Genomic DNA, 21,223 nt, shown 5'->3' with positions numbered 1-21,223 from the left:
TTTAGCACAGTGCAAGGATGGCCAGAAGAGACAGGGCTTCTCTCCTGAAACACCCCCAGAAGGGAACGAGAACATGTCCAAGGGAACAACCCAGCCAAGCACAGACCGATGGGACCTCCCACAGGACAGAGAGGAGGAAAAACCCGACTTTTTTTAAGAAGCCAGGTCATTTTTATAAAAAACCCTATAGGAAGCGGAGCCTGCTGTAGCAAGCTCTGGACCGTGCTCTTCCCCCGGTGGCAGCGAGGGGCGTGAGGAAGAGGAGAAAATGGCCGCCTGGTCCTCCCGCTCCCCGTAGCCCTGGAGGGCCGGCGGCGCCGCTCTCTCCCCTCATCTCTATGGCCCCCAGCGCGTTGGCCCCGAAGCCGCGGTAGCTTCGGGTGGCGCTCTATCCCCGTTTTGCCGTCTCGGTGGTGGCTCGCGGTGCCGCTCTGTGCCGCGGCGGGCCCGTCTCGGTGGCCGGGCTGAGGGCGGGCCTGGCGGAGCCATGGCGGCCGTGAGGGGCCTGCGGATCTCGGTGAAGGCGGAGGACCCCCGCGGTCCCGAGCCCGAGCCTATGGAAGTAGAAGAAGGCGAGCTGGATGCTATCCCCGTGAGGCGCTCGCTCCGGGAGCTCCTCCCGGTGAGGGACGGGCAGGGGGAGCGAAGGAGGGACCGGCTCCTGAGGGGGGGCAGGGTACGTAGGGGAGGGGGCCTGGGGGGGCGCACGGGCGGGGGGTGGGGGGAAAAGGGGGCGACGTGGGGTGTGTGTGGGGGGGGTTGGGGGTGTAGTGGGGAGAGGGAGCGGGCAGGGTGTGCTCGAGAGTAAGGGGGAGGGTTGGGGGGGTGGGAGAGGGGTTTGGGGTGTTGTGGTGATGTGTGGGGGGGGCGGCAGGGTGTCCCAGGGCCATGGGGGCACCTGGACGAGGAGCAGGGGGGGGCCGTGAGGGAGCAGGGTGAAAGCCTTGGGAATGTGGGCTCTAATAGGTAGGTTTTGAGGACTATTTTTTCTGTTCCTAGTTAAGTTTTACTATGGTTGTGTTTAATACATAAAAGTGGGTCCGAGTTGATCTAAACTCCTAAGGAGGCTTTTGCTCTGAAAACGTGTGTGGAAAATGTTTTAGAAACTAATCTCTAATTAGCTGATTACCAACATGCCTGAGCTTTTACCAAATACGTGGCCTAAGAAACAGCACCCTGCTGCTGTACTCCCTTGTGCTCCATGAATCAACCCTAGACAGTGATGTTTCTTTTTCCGTTTTTAAAATAACATTCTTATTTTGCTGTTGTCATCTTTTTTTCCTTTTTAATAACTCTTCACACGTGGCAACTTTAGAGAAAGTTTGACTGCATTACGAAGAAAAGTTTTTAGATTCTGTGTGCACCTTGGTATTTCTAAGCTGAGGCTGGCCTACTTTCTAGAAAAAGTCCTTTGGCCAAAATAATTCTATTGGAGCACAAGGGTAAACAAAATGTTTACCCTTAGAAATAGCAAGACAAGATATGTTCTTCAGGCCACAAACCTTCACTGGGTGATGGTTCTGAGGGTGCCAGGAAGAAGAAGTCCCATTGTTCTATGTGCAAACAATGGAGGGTGACTGGTCCAGGACCTTTGTTGTTCAATGTGGTCTTGTGATTTCAGCAGTCCTCATTGATGGAAATGAGTTTTGTGAGGTGTTTTTTTTTTCCGCACCTCATTCTCAATATTTACTCTTTTAATTTGTAGGCATGTATCAAAATGGTAATGTTTCATATTGCTGGTTTTGAAATAATGATAAAAAATAGACAAACCACTTGTTTAATTGTGGCAGTGGCTTGATGTTCTGACTTCTCTTGAAACTGAAAATTGCAATTTGGAACTTAAGGAGTCAGGTATCTTCACAACATCACTGTTAAATTTGTTCATGTTTTACAAGGAAATTTTACCTGAAATGAAAATTGTAGTTAGGAAAGGTGTTTGATGACTTCCACTTTATTGCTGAGACAAAGTCAAAACCATAGCAGACACAGATACAGGAACCAGCTATTGCAAAAGGACAGAGTTCTCATAGTAAAGGAAGTTGGGTTAATTTCATGTGCTTTAACATTCGTTGATGTCAGTGAAGTTAAATGCTTGTTTACCTGTCTGTCTAGGGATGTAGCTTGGAGTAAGGATCAAGGAGAAGAGGATGGATTTCTCTTAGAAATGGCCAGATATTTTTAGCGTAGCAAGTAAGTTGCTTTCAGTGTTCATTGAGATTTCATTGCTGTTTTGCTTTGTTTCAGGACACTAGTAGGAGATATGAAAACAAAGCTGGAAGTTTCATTACTGGAATAGATGTAACATCCAAGGTAATTTTTGTCCTATGTTTCTTTGAAGTGTTTTAATTATCCTACAGGAAAGGAGGAAAGACTTCATTTCTTTCCTGAGAGGTGCAGAAGCTTACCCTCGTGTTCAGATTGCTGGCATTTTTCAATAACTAGAGGATTCTCCTTGTGTTAGTTGTGGTTGGCATCCAGACAGGTATCTCTTGTAAACTGTAAGAATTAATTTTGCAAATACTAAAATAATATTGCAAAACAAGTGCAATACGAGCTCTTTGAAATAAGTGAGATTTTTTTTTTCCTCTTAAGGTACTGACAGTATTTCAGTATTCTTAAAAAAAAATGAATTTTCCAGGTGGTGGAAGTGCTTGTTGAAAGAGAGATGGGTTTTTTGAGTACGGCCTCTGTACATTTGTTAGGGAGGAAAAAAATAATCTGACTATTCCATCATGGAAGCTGAGCATCAGTCCAGGATAGCTTGTTTTCCATGCATCTTGATCCCCATTACGTTGCTGGATCTATGTTAAAAGTATGATGTGGCACATGTATGTTTCAGTGAATTATTTTTGCATTATGAAACATACAGATCTCCTCAGAATAAATAGCATTATTAATATAGATTGTTGCTGTCTGGTAAATTGTATTTTAAATACCTTGTCCTACAGCGTAACCTGTTGGGAATGCTGCTCTGATTCCTGTTTTGACTGCATTGTTTTGCATTTTACAGGAAGCAATTGAGAAAAAGGAACAAAGAGCAAAACGCTTTCATTTTCGAGCTGAGGTGAATCTTGCCCAAAGGAATGTAGCACTGGATCGGGACATGATGAAGAAAGGTATGAGTTTATCCAGCAGTCAAGAAGGAAAGATCCCTTTGTTTACTTTCTCACAGGTCCTTGTCTTGATTTATACTGTAATATTTTCTGCATCCCCAGAGGTTTTCCCAGATCATTACCAAGAGAAATCATTTTTTTCCTATGTCTATATATATTATACTACTATGGTAATGACTATTTTAATGCCATTGCTTTTTAAACTACTTCCTAACAGTTATTGTTTTACTCCTTGCTTTAACAACACCAGAAAAGAAAACATTTTTATGTACCTTGTTTACTGTTTGGCAATGGCACCTAGTGTTACCTGTCTGAGATTTGTTTGTTGGCCCAGTGCTGCTTTAAGAATCTTTAAATTCTTGGAAAAGGCCTTGGGCACTGTTTGTGTACGAGCAAAAGACTCAGTGTCCCTTGCATAGTGAGATCAGATCCTGTGCTGCACACACGGTGAAGATGGACTGATTGCATGTGTGCTGTTAGACAGCAAGCTGGATGTGTTGGAATATAAGCAGATCAGCTGGGAGATGCGCACGAAACAGATTGGCATTTTTGGCATCCAGTTGGTTCTCAAGGCTTTTTTCCAGCTGGCCGCTAAGCCGTGGCCTGCAACATCAGATGTGTACAAAGCCCTTCCACTTGTACCGTGTCCTGGTCACGGGCCTAATTAGTATTCTGTCTCTTCAGTACTTCATGGAAGTACTTTGGTAGCATTAAAAAAAAAAAAAAACAAAAAACGGTTGTAAAGCAGTTTGATGTTACTCAGTACCTTCAGCTACTAGTGCTTGTAATGTTACAACAACCTTTCTCCCTTTTTAATTCTCAATTAAGCTTTTGCATTGTGGAATAATAATTCAAGTTTGTGTTTTAGAATGGTGTACATCATGCTTTGCTTTTATTAGTTTCCCTTTAGCTTATTTAAAATGTCCGCTTTATAAGCCTATATGTTATGAATGTAAAAGCTTGCTCCATAGAAATGAGTGTCGGTTTTGTATCTCTTCATCTTTATAGCAATTCCTAAAGTGAGACTGGACACAATTTACATTTGTGGGGTGGATGAAATGAGTACACAGGACATCTTTGCCTATTTCAAAGAATATCCTCCTGCTCATATAGAGTGGCTGGATGATACGTCATGTAAGTAAATGGAATCTTTTGTCTGTTATTCTTTTATATCAATCATAGCTGTACCTCGAATGTCTTTTTGGCTTTTAAAGTCACTGATCTTTGTCGCCGTTTCCCTTTCATTGGCCTTAGCCAAAAGAAATTTAGAAGGCAAGAATTAATAGCATGTGGTGAAAATCTAGCCCACTGTCTGGATGAGTGTTTAGAAGAAAAAAAATCCCATTTAAAAATGACACAACATCTTTCCATTACTCATATTGCTGACGTATGAGGAGACCAAAAGAAGTGCATCGGTAGCTGGAAGTGTGGCTAGCGACCAGACTGGCAGGGCAGGAGAGTCACCTGTGAGGGATGTGAATTGTGTTCATTACGAGTGAAAGTGGTACTCTTCAAAATATGATGGTCTGATAAACAGAATTAGGAGCAGTGAGTGAAGCTAACTGGTACACAGAGACAGAACAAACCATGTAGCTCTTAGGAAAACAGAATCAAGGAAACATCTGATGCGGAAGGTTTTGTTGACAAACTGAAATTATCAGGAAGGGACAGGATAAAATAGCTTGCCAGTCCTGAAGTGGGAAAAATGGTCAAAAGTGTTGCTTACATTTTGACATAAATAACATGTCTGCTTGTAAGTGTCACAGAGGGTGACGTTCTGTGAGAAGATTACTGAACTGTATGCAGCTAGGGAAGTCAGTATGGTTTAGGGCTGGGAAGGAGCAGGCTTGTTGCCATATTTGTTTAGGTCATTCTCAGAGAGAAATTAGTGGGTGGAAGAAGGTGGCAGCTGAATGTGATTTACATATATTGGAAAAGGAATGTGAATTGACATTGCAAGGGCTTTTTTAGGGAGTATACGTGCAGTGAGACTACCAGAAGGATGTAAGTTATTGACAATCATTCTTTCTTTAGTGATACTGAAGACTGTACAAGAGCTGTTTGCTACAGGTGGGCACTGAATCGTGGAACTGGAAGGCTTTAAGAATGTCTTGTGGCTAGAAATCCTGTAAACTAAATAATAGGACAAAGAAGTAGGAGCTGTTTTATTTATAGATGTGGCTGAAACATGACAGTTAGTAGTGCACTTCCCTGGAATGATCATGAAGGAATTGTGTACAAGTGCAAAACAAAAGTTATAGTATACTACAAAATATTCACTTTGAAGTCCATGTGTGTTACAGCTTGATACACTGCCACAAGCTGACAGAACATTTGAAATGCAACAAGCCCTGGGTAGACAACTGCAGTAAAGAGCTACCAGATGAACCTGTGATAATGCATGAACTAGCCAAGTGCACAGCTTAACATTTATATCTGAGGCTGCATTTATAAGTCTGTGATCCTTTTTCTTAACTTTTTCTTAACATGGGTGAATTTAGCGTGAAACCAGAGCAAACTTGCACTGCAAAAATGTGAGCTTCAGAACCTGAGTGATACTTTACCCACTTACAGTTAAAACACATCTGTTTTAGTGATCAAATTTCATACTGTATTGGAGTTAGCATGCTGATTAGTATAGTATTAGTGTATATATATATTAGTATAATATTAGTATAATCAAATAATTATTAGATTACTGTAATATCACATTGTTACACTTAGCTGAAATATGCTCTGATACGAAAACTACACTTGATGAAAATCTACAGAAAAAGCAGTGACTTTTCAGCATAGATTTGTGTCACAGCATGACAAATTTTTATGTTCCCAATTGAATTACATCTCAACATGTCTCGGTACAAAAGCATTCTGTGTTTCAAACTGGTGAACATAAAATGGTAAATGCTTTGAAAATTTGGAGATGTCAAGAGCAGGTAGGCACACAAATGAAAAGTTATTAGCCAATTGTTGAAGTTAGTATCTGTGTGTTCACCTTGTAAATCCTGACTGTTCAAGTAATTTCAGAGAAAAACTTTTATTTGGGGAAACTGTATATAGTTTTCTTGATATTTGCATACATTTATTGCTGTCATTTCCTGACTTGTGTAAGGGTAAAGCAGTAAATGACATTTGTTGTTGTATTTGCACTGAATGCATCCTGGCAGAAAGCTTTTGCTCAGCTTGTTTCTAAGCATTTTTCATTCTTTCATTTTCAACACCTACAAAATGCTGTTAATTGGCCTAATAAGTTGTAAGTTTTACTTTAGTAGCATCTGCTGATATGTAAGACACGTACATGAGATGTACTGAATCACATTGTTAACCTATGCACACTGTAACCTCTTTGAAATGCTTGAGCAGTCTCTCCTATTTTCCGTTTTTTTTTTTGGGAAAGATTAACAGAATTCTGCAGTCAGGTCGAAGGTGCTGTTAATTAAAAAAAAAAAAAAAGTGAGGTCAAGGCTTATTTCTTGTATTGTTTTTGTTGTTTTTGCTTTAATCACATTTGTGTGCTAGCACATTCATGAAATGCACTGGCCCTTATTCAGTATCCTAATGTGCTGTGCTCAGGAAGCAATGTCTGATATATATGGTTGTGCATTCCAATGATTTTGGTTTTGATCAGTTGTCGTGCTTTTTGTAATGATGTGAAAGCTGTATGTCCCCCAGGTTACCAAGTGTGCTAAAGAATATGAATTCCCCTGCAAGAGATATATCTAATTGCTTTTTTGTCATGTCATTATATAAGACTGTTTCTGAACTGTTAGTAATTTCCCTCCAGTGAGGCAGTGTATGTGACTGCTTGTTGACACAAACTGCATTTTGTTTTTGTATATGTTTCTGTATGTATGTCATAGGTAATGTGGTCTGGCTTGATGAAGTAACAGCAACACGGGCTCTAATAAATATGAGTTCCTTGCCTGATCAGGAGAAAACAAAAAGCAGAGAAAACAATGAAGAGAAGACAGCTGAAAAAAACAAGAAAGGTAGATGAGATATGCATATATAGACATCATCTAGTTAAATCAATGAAACTTTAAACTTGTGCTTGGGTACTGCATAATCTAAATTACTGAAGGAGCTTCTATCATGTAGTTTCAGGAAAATGTATTCTGCCACTTTAAAAAAGGCTTTCATCTTGGAAACCTTTTGAAGAAGCTGCTTCTTAAAAGGTGGGTTGGAGCTAGACCAAAAGCAGTAATTCAGTCGATACTGAACATGTTAGAGGCAGGGTCATATTCAGATGTGATATTTATAGTGGTACATGTTGCACAGAAATACGTCTGTGTGATGTGAATGCAAAGGCAGTAGAAGGATGGGTATTGTAAGTGTGGGGGAAAAAAACAGGTCTAAGAAAATATCCTGTTTTTGAAACACCACAGTTCATTCCTTTGCTTGATACAGCACCATCTTTTATGTGTACCATTCACGCTGATGTGCCAATGTATCACTTCACCACTGTGTATATCATCTCTAAATTTGACCATTGTACTTTCAAGAAAGAAGCGTACTGAAAGGTCAGTTACAAAAGAGCAAAGCAGCCAACGTACAACTAAGTGTTGCGATAAATCTGGAATCTGAATGCCTTGGTTGCAAATTCATTTTAGAAGTGTAAATAGAAAATCAGGCTTTTGCTGCTTTAGGACTGTTCTGCTGTTAGGACAATGTGATAAATTGCAGTGGTTCAAAGTACTGTACGAAAGAGTACAAAGCAAAGGGAGATGTTTTATTTATTAAGTCTTCCACAGATTTTGCTTAAACACGCTATATTAACAAAATGCAAGTGGCCAATTTCTCTATTTTGTATTTGCAGTGCTGCCAAAAGCCTTTTTGTAAAGTTTGGGGTTTAGGGCTTTGTTAAACTTGTGGATAATTCTCACTCACTCCATTTTCTTCTTGTTGCTTTTCTCTACAATGCAGTGGCTCCTCAACCATCCATGTGACTTTAAAATGTTGATAATGCTTCAAGTAAGACTTGTTACAAAGTTTTTGGAGATTAGTGAATGTCTTATTTAAATGCAGCATAAATACATGTATATGAATCTTGTTGGCTACCAAGTACATATTACACCATCATTACAGCGCATCTCAAAATAAAAATTGTGTCATCTAAATTCCTCCTACGTAAACTTATTCACCTGCTCATCTGGAAAAGCGGGATATTGGATAAAGTACAAACTGTTCAATTACATCTTAAGGTGTGAGCTGCATACAGATATATTGGAGTAATCTGGCTTAGTTACATTCCTTTGTTTTAGATAAGAATTTAAGGGCTGTTTAGGGAAGCAGGAGGCTAGTCTTTACAGTGAGAAGTTTTATCATTTAAAAAAAAAAAAAGTGAATGCTATCCTCAATAGATGACAATTCATTTTTGAATTTGGCTAGTTTGTCTACCTAAATTCTCTTTGGAGTCAGTTTGGTTAATTGTGCTTAATTTTTCCTTTGGGCTTGGGTACAGTTGTCAAGATGTTTTTAACAGGTGCTGCTCTCTATTACAAGTTGTTGAGCCCATTGTCAGATGGGGTTAAGATAAGCAACTCTGCAATGTAAAGGAGTTTTTTTTTTTAGTCTTGAGTCTTTGAAGTGCTTTGAGATCTTTGCAGAAGAAATTATATTGTTAGGTGTTGTCCATATTCACTTTTTTTTTGAGGGCTGAAAAAAGTAACAATTTTTCTCACTGTGAGCTAATAAAAAAAAATATATATTTATTTATATGTAAGTGCTGAAAAATCTATGCAAACATCTCATAGTATAAGTAGTTCTGGAAGTGTGCGCTTTTCTGTTAGCTATTTGACTTCAAAATTAAGTCACCAAGTGGTTTTTTTCCAGATCTCAGTAAATTCAAGCTTTTGAGTAGCAAGCTGGTTCACATTGTTAGTATTGAATGCTTGCAGGTACTTGCAGCATTTTAAAAGGAGGTTGAAGGAAATGGGATTTGATAGCCCTTTTGCAGTCTTGCTCTTGCTGATCTCTGTCATACTTTGAAATGCAGTACAATTTCATTTGCTTTCAAATAAGTAAATTTATAGTCCATGTGTGCTGCTTCAGGCACTTATCTGTACAGGGGCTGTCTAGTTAATGTTATTCTTATGTTATTCATACGTGCTTCAAATTTCTGTAGACGTTCACTGTTTTGATTATTCTCTAGGCTTCACAGAAGAATGGATAGCACCTTCAGTTTGATTTCAGAGAATGTAGGTAATAATAATCAAATGCAACTGGAGCACTAAAATGGAGTTTTTTTTCCCAATTATTTTCCTCTTTAGGAAAACAGGAGGAAAGTTCTGATGATGAGGCAGAAGAAGGAGAGGTAGAGGATGAGAATCCGAGTGATGTTGAGGTCAGTATAGGAAGGGTAAATACTATTACGGAAGTTTGTCTCTAACTTGTGTAAAGTCTTCATAATGTTACAATTTTAACCATTTACGCTTGTAACTCTCAATTTAATTATCAAAGTTAATTAGATGGGGAAAGGACAGGAAGTGTGCGTATGCTGTTGGTGAGACAAGCATTGTATTAGTGTTTTGTAAATAGATTTTGAAGGCCGGTAGGGCAGCCAGCATTTAAGAGCTAGACTGGCTTCTCTTTTTTTGCTGTGAGAAGGCAATGGAAAGCAATAGGCTTTCACTATAGAAGGCAGTGCATAGAGAGAAAGAAAGGATTTAGGCTGCCCATAGATATGTGTGGGAATCAGCAAACACATTGATGGTGAGTAAGTAATTTAATCTTCACTGGTTGAATGTATATAATAGATGTCATTAGTATTTTCTTTAGGAATGGCTCAGTGAACATTCATACATATGATGGAAATCTGAATTTTGGTTTATATGAACAGATATAAATGGAAAAAAAAGCCTGTAAGTCATTGTTTGAGGGCAAGATAACCGGATAGTGTAACCATTTACATATGAAACAAACAAGTTGTCACTGTTCAAGTTGTGCTATTTATTTTCTACATTTGAATCAGTAATATAGTTTCATTTGAAAGTTTATTGAATGTCAATCTGAGATAAGGTTATGAAGAAAGAGATAAAAATATTTTAAATCTTTTGGGCAAGTTATTTTAAAAATTCACAGTAGTTTGTCAAAAAAGAAAAAGTTCACCTGAACAGAATTTGAAAAGTAACTTACTTAATAATCAGTTGATTGCTTCTCTGTAAGCAATCCATTTTCATTCAACAGTAATTTTATTTTTGAGTCCAAAATACCTTTTTTGCCCCCAAAGTTGGATGCCCTGTCCCAGGTAGAAGAGGATTCTCTCCTGCGTAATGATCTTCGCCCTGCCAATAAACTGGCTAAAGGAAACAAGCTATTCATGAGATTTGCTACTAAAGGTAAATGAACAGCTTAACAAACATGAAGAATTAATTGCTTGTTGCAGTTTTATTTGTTGACTAATTAATGACTCAAATACCTGATTTTTATTTGCAAAATTGTTATTTTTATGGTAATTTTTAGGTGTTAACATTTTAGAATGGAATACACATCTAATGTGTGAACTAAATGTAGTTCAAGTTGTATGAAGATTATTGTACATAAAATTTTGTCTTGCGCTCAGGGCATTCTTCCTGATACAATAGAACAGGTTTTATGATGCCCTTCTCCACAGAGGTAAATTTCACATTTTATAAATATGAAAATCATTTGAGATGTTTATGAGGTATTAGTGGAAATTGTTGCTAAATACAGTTGAGATATTAAATTATATTTATGAGTTAAATTAAAATGCATGTAATTTCTGGGTCATGTAGAAAATGACATATCCGTAAAGGAAAGAGAGGTCAGCAATAAGGTAAGTAGAGCCTCCAGCAGTTACAGTGGCATGTAATGCTCTGTTAACTGATATGTAGAAACCGAGAGTCCCCATGGAATTAAGTTTCTGGACACACACAAAACTGTGCGGTGCTAGGACAAATTTTAGATGAGGTATCAGCAAAATTTTATCCTTCATGAAAAAAATTGAAGTAATACTGTTCTGTAGGACATATTCAGTCTTCCGCTCTCTGTGTCTGACTGGATGGTTATTTATTTTTATGCTAGTATAGTAAGGTATATTCTAAGAGGGAAATATCCCAATAATTTATGTTTTTCCTTTCAGATGACAAAAAAGAGCTGGGAGCTGCAAGGCGAAGCCAATATTACATGAAGTACGGCAATCCCAATTATGGAGGCATGAAGGGGATTCTTAGTAATTCTTGGTGAGTACAGGATAGAGGAATTGGAACACTTCAAGTGCTCAGACAAGATGGTCCAAAACTGTTCTAACTTGTAGATTTTTTTTTTCTTTTTAGTTTCTGTAGATATTTCTTAAGAGTGAATAATTTTTTTTTACAAAGTGATAATGAATTTGCAAGAGAAGTATTTTATTGTGAAAGTAAATGTTTATATTCAGAACATTAATGCAGAACAGATCTCTTACGTAAATGTATTTGTCTGTTATTAGAGTGAGTGATAATTGCACATACTTAATCCAGGACTGAATACAGCTCATTCACCGTGCCTTTTCTGTGACAGCAGTGTCATTCTTTTTATGGTGTTTCAGGAAACGAAGATACCATTCACGACGAATCCACCGGGATGTCATAAAGAAGAGGACACTTATTGGGGATGATGTTGGCTTAACTCCTCCTTATAAACATCGTCATTCAGGTAATTGATGCCAATATTGATGCTTAATTGTATTGAATCATTTATTTACATTTTTTTTCTGCATTGGTTTTTATCTATGAATGATAAATTTCAGCTTACAATAATCGATATGTTTTGCTACAGGCTTAGTAAATGTTCCTGAGGAACCTATTGAGGAGGAAGAGGAGGAGGAAGAAGATCAGGATATGGATGAAGATGACAGGGTTGTTGTAGAATACCGTGATGAACTGCAACCTTTCAAACAGTCTCGAGACCGCAGTGCAGCAAGACGATCAAGTGCAAGTGCATCTGATTCTGATGAAATGGACTATGATCTTGAATTGAAAATGATATCAACCCCCTCTCCCAAAAAGAGCATGAAAATGACAATGTATGCAGATGAGGTCGAATCGCAACTGAAAAATATTAGGTAAAAGTTTCCTATTCTGTAAAAGTGTCATTTGAAATATAATCAGTGACAGTGCAGTCAAAGCTTAAAGACAAACTGTTGAAGCCACTATTTTAAATCTTAATGTTATTTTGTAGTAGATGTTTTAAAGATGAAATGCAAAATACAGAAAAGCCTGTATTGGTCTTTTCTTTGCAGTTAACATATTGAAAATACAACTTTCTTTGTAGATTTCTGTATTTGGCATTATGATAATGTAAAACTCAAAGTGGAATCAGTGGACATATAGGCAAGCAAGCACAATTAACCTCTTGCATTTCATAGCTGGGCCAACCATCCTTGGATGTATAATGACAAAAAGTAGTGTCTGTTCATTATGGGCATATTAACCAAAACTACATATATTGTAGGTAATTAAAATAACCTTAAAATGCATCCCTCTAGTAGTATATTACTATGGTTCATTATAATGTCAAGTCTTTTAACAATTCTGAAATTGTTCATTTACTCTGAATCTCAACCCATGAGGCACAGCCTTAGAGATACAAGCTGGACATCTGCATATCTGCCTTGTAATGGTTACCGAGGTGTTCGTGTGATTATTGTTATACTTCTGATCTTCTGATTCTGACCAAAAAGCATACTCTTAAAAGTTTTTATTATTCTTACCTGTTTCTCAGTAGAGAAATCCTGATAGTACTGTTTTCTATAATTTTACTTACAAGAAGATGTGAGAGCTATGTTAGATTTGATTTTGTTTAAGGGACTTAATTATTTTTTTTTTTAGGAATTCTATGCGAGCAGATAGCATAGCGACCAGTAATGTCAAAAACCGGATTGGCAGTAAAGGATCGTCGGAGAAAGTTGTAGATGTAAGACTACTGTTAGAAGAAAAACGTCAGCATAATAATGGGCCACGCCAGCAAAACAGCACTGTAAAATCAGGTAATTTGAAACTCTGACGCTCTGCAGAATTATGACTGGTTTATTAAAATGGATATAGTCATTTCACATTTGTCCTCTACTGTGACTTAAAACCTGAGGGAATTCTGTTCAGCAGCAGTTTCTGCATTTATAAAGTTAATTTTTCCTCACTAAGGTACAGAGTTGGGGATTGCTTTGGGGGAAAATGACGTATGTTTAAGTGAGTGACATTTATTTTTATATAATTTGTTTGCCTGTGTCTATTTTCCCCCACTTTGTCCTTTTTATTTACTTAATTGTTGAGGCAGAGATTCTGTATGACTCTATGGGAAACAGCACGAGGGGAGTCAGGTACGAACTCAAACTTGAGACACCAGCTACTTACATGAAATAATACATATAATGTGAATATGAAGGTATTTTTCAGTTGGCTGTCTTTTTATTTATTTTAAATTTTGTGCTTAATTTACTTTTTTTTTGACTCCAGCATGTGTGATTTCAGCTATTTCTGACATACGTAGTATCCAGAGGATTATCTGACTGATGGGTGAAAGATACTCTTGTTTGTATCAATGTAATATAGAAGTTACATTACTGTATATTATGTTTCATGTACATTTTATGCCTCTGACAAGGTGGCATATAAATCATGTAATTCCTCTTTCCTTCATATTTTTGTTTGAACCTTTTTTAAGACTAGGCACATCAGGCTAAATCAGACAAACTTCAGGATATGAGATTCTTATCATGGATTAAGTGTCAGTATATTTAATATTCTTATATTCTTATTTTTATTCTGCAAAATATTAAGCAGTATTAGAATTCTAAAGCAAAATATCTATAATCTGAAAAGAATTATTGAAGGCCTAACAATTATCTTACAGTCATACCTCATGCTGGATACATACATGCTGAGCTGCTGAAATATATGCAGCAAGCCATGGAATTACTGCTACGTTTTTGGACAGAATATAACCTGAAAACATTAAATATCAAATGTATTGCCAAGAAAAAAATAGTGAAATCTGGGTAAATTTTATTGCAGGCATTGCCAAGACTGAAATCTGTGTATGAAAGACTTAATGAAAAGACTATAGAAAAGATGAAAAAAAAAAAAGACATCTGTAAAGTTCCGAGTTCTACAAAGTGTGCAATGAACGCAAAATTAGCTGGCAGAACTTAGGTAAATGCAACACGATTTTTGTCATTTTAATCACTGAAAATATCTCTAGATGTGCGGCAAAGACTGGGAAAAAGACCCCATTCTCCAGAAGTTAAGCCTCCAAGTAGTACTTCTGCTCCTCGTCGAGAACCGATATCTGATGTACACAGCCGGTTAGGAATCCCCAAACAAGATGTAAAAGGCCTCTACTCTGATACCAGAGAGAAGAAATCAGGTTAGTTTTATGAGGAAAAGGTAATAGTGCAAGTATTTGCAGTATTATATTCGATTTTAGAGTATAAGAGAAATTTCAGCTTAAAAATTGTGAAGGATATTTAGATGAATGAAATTAAAAAACTTAATTAGTACATGCTTGTTCTGAGCTTTGAAATCTAAATGTTTGCAGGCAGTTTAAACTGCGTAAGATAACAATATTTTTCTGGAGGTATGGTTAAGAGTAGAGGAATACTTCAGAACTGTGGTCAAAACAGGGCAGTAAAACAAGTGCAGTGAAAGCAATGGCACTTCAGACCTGTGTGTAGCGTCCTCTGAAATGGGAAACTGAGTGAATGAGACTGTACTGAAGCTCATACTTTAATTTCAACCACTGCTTCAAGGCACAGCAAGTTCCATACCAGACATTGTGGGAGGAGTACGAGGAGTTTAAAGAGATGCAGTAAATTGCTGTCATTTTTAAAGTGCTTGTTTTTCATCTAATTAGGTAATTTATGGACCCGATTAGGGTCTGCTCCGAAGACACAAGAAAAGACTTCAGATAAACCTGAAAACCCTGTGACATCTCCAGAGGAGGAGGATTCAGAGCTCCAAAGGGTTTGGGGTGCTCTCATTAAGGAAAAAGAACAGTCTCGACAAAAAAAGAGTCGATTGGATAATTTACCATCTCTACAAATTGAAATCAGCCGGGAAAGCAGTTCTGGATCAGATACTGAATCATGATTTTACACTTTGATCCTCAAGATTGTGACTCTGCACCGTGACAAGATTTCCTTTGTCCAAAAGTTGAACACTGGCAAAGACTCTGCAGTGAAGGTTCCAGAAACGTCTCTGTTCCTTTTATACAAAAATAGATGCATATGCCACTAGAAACCTAAAGCAATCATGTTTGTCTGGAGTCTGTGGTTGGCCCTGTGTTACGTAGGGCGTTGTCATATATGTTTATTACAGCAAACCTGTAGTTAATTCTAGCCAGACACTTTTCCCCGAGCTCAGAATTTAAAAGAAGAGGCAGAAATACTCTGTATTTTTAAGAAGACCTTTTTGTTCTTAATATTTTTAACATGGAATCTTTTAACAAAATATTTTACACAATTCATCCAAAGAACAGGGCATTTCATAGCCAACACCATTGCCTTGCCCTTCTGGCTCTTACCAGCACCTTTCCTCTTAAAGTAATAACAATAATGCTTCCTGGGTAGGCAGCCAGCGAGGATAAAGCATAAAGGGAATGTCATGTTCCCTTCCTTCAAAATACTGAATGTAAATCTAAGTTAAATGTTGCAGTACGGTGAAGTTTCGTATAGAATCCATACAGCATCACTGCTCTCAAAGAATTCTACTCATTTGTTTTGGTCATACTGTGTTCTGCTCTTGTAGGGATTGCAGTGCTCAAGACTGCAAAGATGGGTGTTGGAGAGAATCATGCAAATTCCCAAGGGTGCTTTGTTTTTGGTTACATACTGAGAAGTCATATTTCTCTCATTTCAGCTGTATTGTTTTGAAGAAATCTAACAGTTTAAAAACTTACATTTTTATATTTGTGAGAATTCTCCTGTTGGCCATGGTGAAAGCTATAGTGATGTTTTCCTACGTGCTGTTTAACTATACATATATATATAACTGAAAGAGAAAAGGAAAACTATAGGATCACTGTCCCATGTCAATATTTCTGAATGTTCTTATTATATAGTACATGTGAATGTGCACATGGTTGACTTGTTACATTCAGCTTTTTTATCTGCAAACCCTCTCTAGATAGGTAAAATGTTTGATCAGAGTGCAGCTGCAGTTTTTTTCTTCTGTTGCCTATGGCATAAATTTTGATTGTCAATTCTGAATAAGGAATGATGATAGCACATCGGATTCAGCTGAATGGAACAGGTGACAAAAACAGTGCTACATTGTGACAGTCTGAAAGTGCTTGCATTCTCTTTGTGACTGTTCAGCCAGGAGAAGAGGGTGCTTGGGGGGGATCTTTTCAATGTATATAAACACCTGAAGGGAGGATGCAAAGAAGATGGAGCCAGGATCTTTTCAGTTGTGCACAGTGCTAGGATAAGAGGCAGCAAGCACAAACTGGAACACGAGAGGTTTCCTCTGGACATCAGAAAGCACTTCTGTGCTGTTCGGGTGACAGAGCACTGGAAGTTGCCCAGAGAGGTTGTGGAGTCTCCTTCTTGAAGATCTTCAGAAGCTGATGGGACGTGGTCCTGGGCAATGTGCTCTGGGTGGCCCTGCTGGAGCAGGGGCTTGGACCAGATGACCTCCAGAGGTCCTTTCCAGCATCAGAGATTCTGTGATTCTGTCCATATTTCGTAGGTTCTATCAGTCCAAAATGTCTGTGAATATTTCTTCCCCTTTCTGCTTTTTAGCAAACGATTTTTTCTCTCCCTGTGCCCACCACTTTTTTTTTAAATGAGTTGGAGTAGGTTTGAAATTTCACAAAAGCAAGGGATCTGCAGTTAGCTTTTCTTCTTGGCTTTTTTATGGGTAAGAAAGCAGCATGTAAAATGAGAGACTTGAAGTGTTATCTAGTGACTGACTAGGCTTCATGTCTTTGTTTCCTTGTTTTGTGTCACCCTTGATTTTATATTTAATTATTGAATATATAAATATGGTTCATAAAAGTATTATGGAGAGTAAACGACTGCAATGTCTGATCACTGTAATAACTCACTTTAATGTGTGCTTTCATTAATATCCCTTCCAGAGCTTTAAAATAGAATCCTACCTTACCCGTTTCTCAAGATCCTGATAAAATTCATTTAACCAGTCTCTTTTTGCCAGTAAACCTCTGTGTTGTGTTACTGCTTTGAATCCATTACGGCCTTTCCTTTTTCTGAAAGGAGAAGGTAGATACTGATCGTGCTTCTGGTCTATGAAGATCGTCTTCTGCGTTGCTGTGAATCCTTGCATGTTTTTAAGCTCAGTAACTGGCTGTGGTCTGCTGTTAGTTGCTGATAACCACTGTGTTTCTATGTAAAAATTCATAACTTGAGCCTGGTGAAGGATGGACTAACTGGTATGAAAGGCGGAATGGGAATGAATAGAAAGTCTCTTCAGCTGATACGAAAGATCCGAATAAATGGACACATGAAGGCAAGGAAAGTGGTGTAGGCAATGGCTTGCACTCTTGGAAGAGGAGCCATTAATACTGGTTCTGTCTTCCATGTAGCCGTAAGTACGCCTTAGAAATGCCTCTACGTTACTAGGGTCTATTGTGTTTATGGTTTGGGGAGGGGGTTGTGTGTGTTAATGAGACCACAGGAGTTTAGCTGCAAGAAAAATAGAGTTTACTGTTGAAGCGACCTACAGAGAGGATTTTTTTTTCTTTTGGTAACTGAGTGTTTGCCTGGTTTTGGTTTTTGATTATGTACAGAGAAGCCTTGAAAAGGCATTTGCTGGTGTCAGGAATGCTACCTTTGGTCTTCCTTAGTTACCTGAACATGAATTTCTGTGTTTTGATAATTAAAAATGAGCACTGAATCTTTAGTGAACGTTTCTTCCTTAACATAGTTAACAAATCTGTTTGTCCTAGAGAGAGATTGCATAGAGAATTTTGTTGTAAGTGCCCTTCCTTCTCTTTGTGGTCAGGGAACCACAAAGATTCCACCTTCGAGTGATTTGCTGTAGAAATAAATGTGCTGATGCTGAGAAGTGCAACCTATGTATTTTACTAGAATCTACTGCTTTTAAAAACTGCAAAAAATTAGAAGTTGGGCTTTTTTTGCAGGCAAATCTGCACCATGGAAGAAAAATGTGTTTCTGAATTTGACGTGACTAGTTATAGGACCACACTAATGCTTCTCATAGAAAGCTTTTCCTGCCATCAAAAATGGGAATTTTGGTGCAGGGTTCACGTGAACATATCGCACAAAGGGACCCAGCCTCTGTGCCTGCAGCTCTCCTCCTGGGCTGCCTCAACATGCTAGGCTTTTTCTGTGAAGATGAATAGGTGAGCTAAGAGGGGAAAAAACTAACTTATTTTCGGTTCAAGGTGGTGTTATAATGTGAAAACACAGCGAACACCTGTTTTATTCCCAATAATCACACTGGCAAACTCCCTTTTACTGGAACGTAAGTACCAAAAGGCCACTAGTGCAGCTTTTCTGAACAAAAGGGCTGCATCCCCCTGTCTCCCTGTGTGTAAGAAGAGGGGTCAGAGGCTGCTTTTGCCCCCCGCTGCCTGTTTTAGGGCCGCCCCCTTCCATGAGGGCCGTTCACCCCAGAGCGCACTGCAGAAAATGGCCGCCCCCGGCTCCCCCGCCCCGCGGCAGCAGTGGCCCAGCCCTCCCCCCCCCCCCCCCCCGAGTGGTGCGTCCCGAGCCTTATAAGCGGCGGCCGCGGCGGTTCGCGCCCTTTCGCCCAGCGCGGCTGACGGCGTCGTGGTGGGGCCCATGAGGGGCCGTTGGGCGCCGCCATTTTACTCCCCCCCCCCCCCTTCCGGCAGCGGTGGTAGCGGCCGTGCCTCGTGGTCTCCAGGGCTCGGTCGGACCGTAGGAGGCAGCGGCGGGGGGGGAGAAGGAGCCTCGCTCCTCTCGTCTCCACAGGCAGCGCATGGAGGCGGGCACCGACACAGGGCCCCGCCGGGACGGCTTCGGGGCCTGCTCTGCGGTACGTGACGGGGCTTCGGGGGGTGAGCGGCCTCGGAGGGGGCGGCCGGGGCGGCGGAGGCCTTCTGGGGACTTTACCCTTTTTAGCAAACGGCTTATCCGTTTTTTTTTTTTTTTTTTTTTTAAATCTTTTTGCTTTTGTGCTTTGGTGTGCTAAACCCTTGCGATGGAGCAAGCGTTACGACCTTCTAGTTGATGTTCCGTGGAATTTCATGTGAAAAACTGCCCTTTGTGGCAAAAATGCTCTGGCAGCCAGCCCAAGGGAAATGTCTTGAGTAAAAAATTGTTTGGGGGGGGTCGTTGGCTACTGAAAGCTATTTGAGAAACATTTGGGTGGTTTTAAATTATTTTTAGTTACAATAAATGTGCTTCGATGATTTTTTGGAATTACTGCTGAAGTGCACTGTATTAATGCTTGTTTTATTCCCCCAGCAGGAAGATGTCTTGAAGCAAAGAGTAAGTTAAAGTTTATTTTCTTCTAAGCTGTACCAAGTTGTTCAGAAAGTTCCGGGCTTTTCCTTACATTACTAACAATGTAAAGTAGTTAAATACAGGACTGTTAATTGAAAATAATCTCTAATAATTACAGTTTAAAGTTAGTTACGGAAATAAAGCTGCTCAAAACTATCTTATGTCCCATTGAGCTAACAGTTAACACTTTTTATCGACAAACGGAAAAATGTACAAGCAGTTAAACAATTACTTCAAGTAGTGGCATGCAAAAGTTGTTGGCTGTTGATGATGATACCCTTGAATAGGAAGTGCCGTCAGATGCGAGAACTGACGATAACCTTCTTATTTGTCTGAAATACAGCTACATGTGCGCGCGGTTTGATTTCTCTGGAAATCTGTCTGCTAGGACTAATCAGGTAATGTTTGTTTGCTCTGCAGATGCCTGGTATTTCCAGATAAGCATGATGTGATTAGGACTGGGAGCAGGTAGCTCGGTGGAGCTGGCCGTAACGTGAAGGTAAGTGATGAATTTCAGTGGACCCTGTAGAGCTTTATGCCATCTAGAATCCAAGTTGAGAATAAATGGGTTTTATAGGTTGCCAAAAACATGAGAAGCAAAGTTTGTAGGTTCATTCTCCATAGCTTGAATCAATCTACTTTCCCTCCTTTCTTCCTCAAAATATAAAGCCCTATGATACTTATTTCCAGCAATCCTTATATTTAAGTATAGCTTCTGGATCTCTGCTGCCACGTATGCTGATGTCTATCAATTGATGTTACAGCCCTTCACAAGTCCTGGGAAAGGAAGTGAGACTGCAAGAGCAGGAGATTCTTTAGGGTGAGTTTAATCTGTATGCTCTTAATTCCTTGTGATGCTTTTTGGCTACAGTCTCAGAAAAGTTACGTAATTGAAAACATTGTCGTTGGCCATATTTCTGTGTATTCTTATCTCTAAAAGTACAATTAATGAAATTCTAGGACCAAAAAAAAATGCTTTATTGAGCTAAAATACTGAGGGTAAATGATATGAGCAGCTGTCTTCTGTACTACAGTTTTGCTGACAGCACTAGAATAGACAAAGGAACAAAGGTATTCTGTTAGAAACGTATCAATTTATTTGTGGATATCATATGATGAAATAAACCAAAATTTGCTGGAATTACCGGCAGATTGAGTGGTGGTGAACAAAGGTTTTTCTGATGATATCTCTTATGGTAAGAAATGGATTAATAATTAGTGTTGTTTGGTTAACTTATCCATGCTGTTGTATTACAGGTGTTCATGCTGAAAGCATGTTTGTCTGAGGAAGAAGGAATCCAAGGAAACGTGTATGTGAGCTCGGGGACTAGTCTGTGTAAACACTGCATATTTTTTCTGTCCGTAGACTTTAAGAAAAGACAGCAGTAATACTGTTACGATTACACACATTAAAATTCTCATAAAACCATCTTGGGTCTATTTTTGTTACTTGACTGCGTACAGAAATGACTTTCCATTACACGACATGTTTTTGATAAACATACTGCACACTTGTGTGATTAGCTATAATATGATAAAGCAGCAGATGTATACACTGCAGTGTAATTACTGCAAATAATGTAAACAGCTTTTAGTTGCGTAAGCGTTCTATTTGGTGTTTGGTAATTTACTTGCTTTAAACAGTTTAAACAAGTGATACTAA

At 38.9% G+C, this 21,223-nt stretch overlaps 1 protein-coding gene, 1 long non-coding RNA gene and 2 other non-coding genes across 5 annotated transcripts; all 4 read left to right on the top strand.

The window, feature by feature from the left end:
• The first annotated feature begins 236 nt into the window (after positions 1–236).
• On the top strand, positions 237–17,959 carry NCBP3 (nuclear cap binding subunit 3). 2 transcript variants are annotated; one of them, XM_035559090.2, is made up of 13 exons: positions 237–622; positions 2,245–2,310; positions 3,011–3,116; positions 4,122–4,247; positions 6,974–7,102; positions 9,383–9,456; positions 10,342–10,450; positions 11,215–11,314; positions 11,659–11,765; positions 11,889–12,174; positions 12,941–13,098; positions 14,310–14,474; positions 14,961–17,959. In XM_035559090.2, the coding sequence occupies exons 1-13, from the start codon at positions 488–490 to the stop codon at positions 15,194–15,196; spliced, it is 1,797 nt and encodes a 598-aa protein (XP_035414983.1). In that variant the 5' UTR covers positions 237–487; the 3' UTR covers positions 15,197–17,959. The 2 variants fall into 2 exon arrangements, with proteins under 2 accessions (XP_035414983.1, XP_035414981.1); XM_035559088.2 differs by having other exon boundaries at positions 237–676.
• Positions 17,960–18,831: 872 nt separating this feature from the next.
• On the top strand, positions 18,832–20,989 carry LOC118254138 (uncharacterized). The gene is made up of 5 exons (XR_004780597.2): positions 18,832–19,090; positions 19,522–19,545; positions 19,981–20,059; positions 20,325–20,380; positions 20,818–20,989. It is a non-coding gene; the product is annotated as an uncharacterized LOC118254138 (long non-coding RNA).
• Positions 19,824–19,898, top strand: LOC118254223 (small nucleolar RNA SNORD49). Its single transcript, XR_004780619.1, has one exon. It is a non-coding gene; the product is annotated as a small nucleolar RNA SNORD49 (small nucleolar RNA).
• On the top strand, positions 20,671–20,744 carry LOC118254228 (small nucleolar RNA SNORD65). Its single transcript, XR_004780623.1, has one exon. It is a non-coding gene; the product is annotated as a small nucleolar RNA SNORD65 (small nucleolar RNA).
• Positions 20,990–21,223: the final 234 nt, after the last annotated feature.

The sequence above is a fragment of the Cygnus atratus genome, chromosome 20 (assembly GCF_013377495.2).
Source record: "Cygnus atratus isolate AKBS03 ecotype Queensland, Australia chromosome 20, CAtr_DNAZoo_HiC_assembly, whole genome shotgun sequence".
Lineage (NCBI taxonomy): Eukaryota > Metazoa > Chordata > Aves > Anseriformes > Anatidae > Cygnus > Cygnus atratus.
Note: the sequence above shows the minus strand (reverse complement) of the source record. Positions and strands in the feature narration are given on the sequence as shown.